The 8,694-nt window shown below is 45.0% G+C and overlaps 1 protein-coding gene across 2 annotated transcripts in view; it reads right to left on the bottom strand.

The window, feature by feature from the left end:
• Positions 1-1,800: 1,800 nt before the first annotated feature.
• si:ch73-341k19.1 (uncharacterized) overlaps positions 1,801-8,694 on the bottom strand; it is a 32,861-nt gene continuing 25,967 nt past the window's right edge. For both annotated transcript variants that reach the window (XM_059507382.1, XM_059507384.1), the window contains 2 exons: positions 3,191-3,359; positions 1,801-2,976 (listed from right to left, as the gene is read on the bottom strand). In XM_059507382.1, coding sequence (XP_059363365.1) covers positions 1,970-2,976; positions 3,191-3,359 — 1,176 coding nt within the window. In that variant the 3' untranslated portion in view covers positions 1,801-1,969. The remainder of the gene's footprint in view (positions 2,977-3,190; positions 3,360-8,694) is intronic.

Here is an 8,694-nt window from a genome sequence, read left to right as displayed (position 1 = left end):
TCTTTTTCAGGACCTCTGCAATTCGACTGGGCATGCTCTCAATCAACTTCTGGGCCAAATCCTGACTGATAGCAACCCATTCTTTCATAATCACTTCTTGGAGTTTGTCAGAATTAGTGGGTTTTTGTTTGTCCACCCGCCTCTTGAGCATTGACCACAAATTTCTCAATGGGATTAAGATCTGGGGAGTTTCCAGGCCATGGACCCAAAATTTCAACATTCTGGTCCCCGAGCCACTTAGTTCTCCATCGTGCTGGAAAATGCATTGTTCTTCACCAAACTGTTGTTGGATTGTTGGAAGAAGTTGCTGTTGGAGGGTGTTTTGGTACCATTCTTTATTCATGGCTGTGTTTTTGGGCAGAACTGTGAGTGAGCCCACTCCCTTGGATGAGAAGCAACCCCACACATGAATGGTGTCAGGATGCTTTACTGTTGGCATGACACAGGACTGATGGTAGCACTCACCTTTTCTTCTTCGGACAAGCCTTTTTCCAGATGCCCCAAACAATCGGAAAGGGGCTTCATCGTAGAATATGACTTTGCCCCAGTCCTCAGCAGTCCATTCACTATACTTTCTGCAGAAGTATACTTTCTGTGGCTTCTTTGCTGCCCTTCTTGACACCAGGCCATCTTCCAAAAGTCTTGGCCTCACTGTGCGTGCAGATGCGCTCACACCTGCCTGCTGCCATTCCTGAGCAAGCTCTGCACTGGTGGCACTCCGATCCCGCAGCTGAATCCTCGTTAGGAGACGATCCTGGCGCTTGCTGGACTTTCTTGGACGCCCTGAAGCCTTCTTTACAAGAATTGAACCTCTTTCCTTGAAGTTCTTGATGATCCTATAAATTGTTGATTTAGGTGCAATCTTAGTAGCCACAATATCCTTGGCCTGTGAAGCCATTTTTATGCAACGCAATGATGGCTGCACGCGTTTCTTTGCAGGTCACCATGGTTAACAATGGAAGAACAATGATTTCAAGCATCACCCTCCTTTTAACATGTCAAGTCTGCCATTCTAACCCAATCAGCCTGACATAATGATCTCCAGCCTTGTGCTCGTCAACATTCTCACCTGAGTTAACAAGACGATTACTGAAATGATCTCAGCAGGTCTTTTAATGACAGCAATGAAATGCAGTGGAAAGGTTTTTTTGGGATTAAGTTAATTTTCATGGCAAAGAAAGACTATGCAATTCATCTGATCACTCTTCATAACATTCGGGAGTATATGCAAATTGCTATTATAAAAAATTAAGCAGCAACTTTTCCAATTTCCAATATTTATGTAATTCTCAAAACTTTTGGCCACGACTGTATATTAAACACCCCATTGAATCACTTAACAAGCATAATTTAATTTCCTATTTAAGTATTTCCTTTTGAAACAGGATATTCCTATGCATACTGCAAGGATAGTCTAGAAGCAATATACGTAACTATCAATATGCATCATTTTGTCAGACAGACAGATAAGGCATTAGAACTGAAATGCTTATATAATGATGCATTACTGATGGATCCATCTCCCCGTTTGAAAACCTTGTTTATTCGTAGCTGAAGAGAATTCACAGTGGAGTGTACCAAACAACATATGTCCTACTGAGAAATTTACATAATGGAAACAAATTTTTCCTAAGATGATCCTTTGGTAGGTAATGCTATTTTTAGTCCAGTGATCCTGTTTTAGTATTTCCCCTGTCTATCCTTATCACCTCACTTATGCACCAGTGGGTCGAGCCACAGAACTGATGAAGTATCAGGTGTTGACGTGTCTGTGCAGCAGTCTTGCCGGACGAGGAAATAAAATTGTTTCAATAAAAGTTTCAATAAAAGCAGTTTTTGGATTACCCAGGAAGTTTTGATTTGAGCTCACGGTATGCTTTTATAGTAAATAACCTCTTATATGTCAAAAGATTACAGGAAATTTCCTTTCTCAACATGTCAACAAGGCCTGTTTTTCTTTTGGGCTGAGTTAACCAGTCATGGGCACCCATTTTTCGAAGTACTGCTGGCTGGCCAGGTCCTCAGGTTGAGCTGGCTCAATTCCTTCCTCTGTTTCAGGAAGGTTTTTGAAGAGCTGCTTCTTCATTTGATAGAGGCACCACTTTGCAATACTCCTGTGCACGCATGGTTTTCTACCTTTGCTACAAGGGCAATTCCAAGTCTTTATCTTAGCATTGTAATTCACCAAGACTCTGCCCATTTTACTGTAATGTGACACCTTTGGCTCATAAATTGATACATAATACATGTAGTCGGGGCCTCCAATTGTAACAAGGCTAGTAAACGTGGCACCTTTACTTTCAGCCTGATGTTGCAGCTTAAGGCATTGTTTCTTCCTTATGTCCCCAATGCATTTTCGCTCCACCATCTCAGTCAACACTTGCTCTGATAAATCCTCACTCGGTGCAACATCACAGGTGTAGTCTACTGAGTTTAGATGCACACATTGTTCAACCAAAAGTTCACTCCTTTGTGCCATTTCAACACGACTGTTGCAAATATCCATTTCACACATAACCTTGTGGGATGAACCCCAAAATTTCTTTACCACATGGATGAAGGTACAGGGCTCAGAAAATGACTCTGATACAACATATAGTCCATTCTTTTTATCGACACACTGTGCTGGTAGAACTGAGGTTTCGGGATGCAAAACTTCATGATGCTTCCGCTCAATGTGTTTCTTCAAGTTTTTAGAATTAAGACTGAGCCCGCAATGAGGACATTGCACAGAGATTTGCTTTCGTTTTGCCATCACTGGGTGAGCTGCTAATTTCAAAGAACAAGGTGCAGGTTGCTGTAAAGAAGGTCCTTGTAGTGGGCGACCTACAGGTTGTGTTTCTGGAGCCATTGGATGAGCACTGCAAAGATGCCTTTTTAGATCACTTTTATTGATGTACGTCTTGGGACACTTGTAGCAGTGAAAATGTTTGGCCCTTTTACCACAGCCAATGTTACAGCTGTACATAACATGATCTAAAAAAAAGAAAAAAAAAATTGTTAGTAGAAATTTCCTTGCATAATAACTTTAATTGAAAGAAATTACAATCACTTTCTAAAAAACGTCTCTTTTTGTGTATTTGTAAAAAATTTTTTGTATATTTTTAAATTAACATTAATAAAAATTTATGAATACTGTAAAAATATTAGTTTATTGTTATTTTATAACATGTTAAGCTCACACACTCACCTCCATATTCAACCGCTCTCAGTTTATGCCCAGCTATATGGGTCATTATTTGATGGTACTGTCTTGGCTTACAAACATCAGTTGTGCAGAAAGGGCATGTGAATAGTGTAGCATCTGCATGGCAGCGTCGCGGTCGAGGCTCTTGCCCTCTCTGCTTAACTGTGATGTGCTGAAGAGACAAGAAAAATGCTAGTTAGCCTTAAGAGAAAATGTCTATAAATTTTACTCTAAAATGTATTTCCCAAATGTATATTACCATTGCTTCATATTTATACTTTTTCATATTTATGCTCACTCTCACCCTCCTGGCTATCTGCTATGGTTTCATCTTTGCTTCCTTCCCCTAAACTGTGAGCACTTTTTGATGCTAACAGTGCTACTGATACTTTCTGCTCCACTCTTACATCGTGTTTAGACACTGTTTGCCCCTTATCTTCCAGGACTTCCTTGGTTATCTGATGTTCTATACGAACACCGTTCTAAGCTTAGAGCTGCTGAATGGGTGCGGCGCAAATCCAAAAATACTACTCTCCTTAAAGGCCATGTTGCAGGTTAACCACCACTTTCGATTAATGGGTACATAAATCACTCAAGATCCATCCATCCATCATCTTCCGCTTATCCGGGGCCGGGTCGCAGGGGCAGCAGTCTAAGCAGAGAACCCCAGACCTCCCTCTCCCTAGACACTTCCTCCAGCTCTTCTGGGGGGACACCGAGGTGTTCCCAGGCCAGCCGGGAAACATAGTCTCTCCAGCGTGTCCTAGGTCTTCCCCGGGGTCTCCTCCCAGTGGGACGCGCCCGGAACACCTTCCCGGGAAGGCGTCCAGGAGGCATCCGGAACAGATGCCCGAGCCACCTCAGCTGACCCCTCTCGATATGGAGGAGCAGCGGCTCTACTCTGAGCTCCTCCCGGGTGACTGAGCTTCTCACCCTCTCTCTAAGGGATCGCCCAGCCACCCTGCGGAGAAAGCTCATTTCGGCCGCCTGTATCCGGGATCTTGTCCTTTCGGTCATGACCCAAAGCTCATGACCATAGGTGAGAGTAGGAACGTAGATTGACCGGTAAATCGAGAGCTTCGCCTTGCGGCTCAGCTCTTTCTTCACCACGACAGACCGGTACATCGACCGCATTACTGCAGAAGCTGCACTGATCCGTCTGTCAATCTCCCGTTCCATCCTTCCCTCACTCGTGAACAAGACCCCAAGATACTTAAACTCCTCCACTTGAGGCAGGAACTCTCCACCAACCTGAAGTGGGCAAGCCACCCTTTTCCGACTGAGGACCATGGCCACGGATTTGGAGGTGCTGATTCTCATCCCAGCCGCTTCACACTCGGCTGCAAACCGTCCCAGTGCATGCTGAAGGTCCTGGCTTGATGAGGCCAACACGACAAAATCATCCGCAAAGAGCAGAGACGAAATCGTGTCGTCACCAAACCTGACCCCCTCCGGCCCCTGGCTGCGCCTAGAAATTCTGTCCATAAAAATCATGAACAGAACCGGCGACAAAGGGCAGCCCTGCCGGAGTCCAACACGCACCGGGAACAAGTCTGACTTACTGCTGGCAATACGAACCAAGCTCCTGCTCCGGTCGTACAGGGACCGGATAGCCCTTAGCAAAGGGCCCCGGACCCCATACTCCCGGAGCACCCTCCACAGGCCGCCGCGAGGGACACAGTCGAATGCCTTCTCCAAATCCACAAAGCACATGTGGACTGGTTGGGCAAACTCCCATGAACCCTCCAGCACCCTGTAGAGGGTATAGAGCTGGTCCAGTGTTCCACGGCCTGGACGAAAACCACACTGTTCCTCCTGAATCCGAGGTTCTACTATCGGCCGGATTCTCCTCTCCAGTACCCTGGCATAGACTTTCCCAGGGAGACTGAGAAGTGTGATCCCCCTGTAGTTGGAACACACCCTCCGGTCCCCCTTCTTAAAAAGAGGGACCACCACCCCGGTCTGCCATCCCAGAGGCACCGTCCCCGACTGCCACGCGATGCTGCAGAGGCGTGTCAGCCAAGACAGCCCCACAACATCCAGAGACTTGAGGTACTCAGGGCGGATCTCATCCACCCCCGGTGCCTTGCCACCGAGGAGTTTCTTGACTACCTCTGTGACTTCAGCTTGGGTGATCGACGAGTCCACATCTGAGCCCTCAGCCTCTGCTTCCTCAATGGAAGACGTGACAGCGGGATTGAGGAGATCCTCGAAGTATTCCTTCCACCGTCCAACGACATCCCCAGTTGAGGTTAACAGCTCCCCACCTTTACTGTAAACAGCGTTGGTAGGGCACTGCTTCCCTCTCCTGAGGCGCCGGACGGTTTGCCAGAATCTCTTCGAGGCTGACCGATAGTCCTTCTCCATGGCCTCACCGAACTCCTCCCAGGCCCGAGTTTTTGCCTCCACAACCACCCGGGCTGTAGTCCGCTTGGCCTGCCGGTACCTGTCAGCTGCCTCAGGAGTCCCACAAGCCAACCAGGCCCGATAGGACTCCTTCTTCAGCTTGACGGCATCCCTTACTTCCGGTGTCCACCACCGGGTTCGGCACCATCACTCAAGATATGTAAATCATTTTTAAAATGTCTCAAAAATGGTCTTAAAAGACCTATTTTCTAAGTTTTTGGTATTAACGTTTTTTTTACGCAACTCTGTGATGACGTCACGTTAGGGAGAAGTCGAGGAAAGGTAGCCTCAGCCTAGTATGATGGCGTGTTCCAGGCAAACCGTAACCCGTGTTTTTCCAACCTTAAATCCGTGAAAGTACACTGGAATGGCAATCAAACCCGTGACTTCCCACCCGTGAACTCGTGTCTCGTACTAGATCGATGTACTCCGAGTTCCGAGCACGCAGCATGCGAAACAACGATGGCAGCCCCTACGAATAATACTGCCTACGGATGCAGTGTTTATGCAAGTGGAAAAAATTATTTTAGGTCAATGTAACGTTGCAATAAAATAAATAATCTAGTTACAATTCCTTGCGCTCAGAAAGTTTGGCGTAACTTGCCTGGAACAGAACAAAGTCGTTAGTCGTGCTAGAACTATAGCGACTGACTGGGATGAGGAAGAGGTGGCAAGAGCCAACATGTATGATGGCCCGCAGCCGTGTAATTTTGAACCTGCCAGACGTGAGAGAGGACAAATGAGGAATTGCCAAGAACTGATGTCTGTCCAAGCTAAATAAATGCATGGTCCGAGGAGAATGAGTGGAGAGTTGGTGAAGTGTCCTGGTAAGTTGCTATCATTTAGCATCGCAGCAATGAGCACTGGAGCTAGTCTACGAGCAGCAGTGCACAATAACGACATATATATAAATATTTTTTTACTGTCATTGAGTAGCACCGAGTGAAAAAAATCAACGTTTTCTTTACATCTAGTGGCAGTGATCATGACATTAGTTCAGATAAGTACTGGTAACCTTTGTCATAGTGTCGTAGAACTGGTAAACTTTGTCTTTGTCATCTATAAATAGAAGGCATCATGCTAGCTATATGGGCGTTTCTAAGCGTTTATCTCTTCCTCCGGTGAAAATGCTGTCGCTGTGTTTGGCAGGTGCTTTTGTGGGTGGTGCTGTCCCATGGAAACTGCGTTGGAAAGCTTGTGCTGTAGGGAAGTGAGTGAGTTTGGGTCGCTGTTGGTCGATATCTCTCTATCTATCTGTCTGTCAATCTATCTATATATATATCTATGTATTTATCTATAATCTGCGCTATCTGAATACTCTCGTCTACTACTCGTCTCTCTAGTCACTCTCAATGCTCTCCAGACGGGCTTTGGTAAATTCTCTCCCAAACGTGACGTGATGCAATGCATTGTGGGGGAAAGGAGACCGTTGTAAGATAGTACCTACTTTTCGTATTATATTACGTTTTGTGATACCCAACAACATAAAATACAATGGATAACAGTTTAAATGTTTATTACCAACAAGCAAATTGCACAAATTCATTAAAAAATTAACCCTCCAACACGGCCTTTAATGTGTATCAGTCACTCCTCTCTTCCTTCTCTGCTAATGTCTCGACTGCTAAAAGGACATACTACATAAAAAAATTAACAATTTGTCTAACTATCGCATGCTTTTTAAAAAAATGTCCTCGCTATTTTGTCTTCCTCCTCCCTCTCCTGCATCAACTCTAATAGCTGGTTACTTTGCCATGTTTTTCATTAATAAAATTAAAAACATCAGTGCACAATTTTCCACACCACAATCCGTCAAGCACATCTTACCAGCAAACATACACTCGTTCACATCCTTCTCTTCACTATCTGAGGCAGAAGTCTCCAAACTCATTCATCTAATCATCCTACTACTTGTCCACTTGATCCTATTCCATCTCATCTCCTTCAAGCCATTTCCCCTGCAGTTGTACCTGCACTCACTCACATCATTAACATATCCCGCCACACTAGTGTTTTTCCCTCAACAGGCTCGTATAACTCCACTTCTTAAGAAACCCACCCTCAACCCATCTCTTTTAGAGTTTCCCTTCTTCATTTCATTGCAAAACACCTGAACGAGCTGTGTTCAACCAAGTCTCTGCCTTTTTCAAACAGGACAACCTCTTCAACAGCAACCAGTCTTGCTTTAGAAGTGGACATTCAACTGAGACTGCCTTGCTCTCAATTGTAGAAGCCCTAAGACTGGCAAGAGCGGAATCCAAATCTTCAATACTTATCATGCTTGATCTGTCCGCTGCTTTTGACACGGTTAACCACCAGATCCCCGTCAACCCTACTGGCAAAGGGCATCTCAGGAACCTATCAGATAGGACCTTCAAAGTATCTTGGAGAGGTTAGGTGTCCAATTCACAACATCTAACTACTGGGGTGCCTCAGGGCTCAGTTCTTAGACCACTTCTCTTCTCTGTCTACATGGCATCACTAGGTTCTGTCATTCAGAAACATGTCTTTTCTTACCACTGCTATGCTGATGACACTAAACTCTACCTCTCATTCCATCCTGATGATCTGACGGTAGCTGCTTGCATTTCAGCTTGTCTGACAGACATTTCTTGCTGGATGAAGGACCATTACCTTCAACTCAACCTGGCCAAGACAGAACTGCTTGTGGTTCCAGTAAACCCATCGTTTCATCATAAGTTCACCATCCAGCTAGGCACATCAACCATAACTCCAACAAAAAAAACAGCCAGAAACCTTGGAGTTATGAATGATGATTAGCTGACTTTCTCAGACCACTTTGCTAAGACTGTCCGGTTCTGCAGATTTGCTTTATTCAACATCAAGAAGATCAGGCCCTTTCTTTCGGAACATGCTGCACAACTCCTTGTTCAAGCTCTTGTTCCATCCAGGCTGGATTATTGCAATGCTAACGACAATTACATGACATTTATGCAAAGAGTCAGTATTTGCAGTGTTGGCCCTTCTTTTTCAGGACCTCCGCAATTCGACTGGGCATGCTCTCAATCAACTTCTGGGCCAAATCCTGACTGATAGCAACCCATTCTTTCATAATAACTTCTTGGAATTTGTCAGAATTA

The sequence above is a fragment of the Carassius carassius genome, chromosome 24 (genome assembly GCF_963082965.1).
Source record: "Carassius carassius chromosome 24, fCarCar2.1, whole genome shotgun sequence".
Lineage (NCBI taxonomy): Eukaryota > Metazoa > Chordata > Actinopteri > Cypriniformes > Cyprinidae > Carassius > Carassius carassius.
Note: the sequence above shows the minus strand (reverse complement) of the source record. Positions and strands in the feature narration are given on the sequence as shown.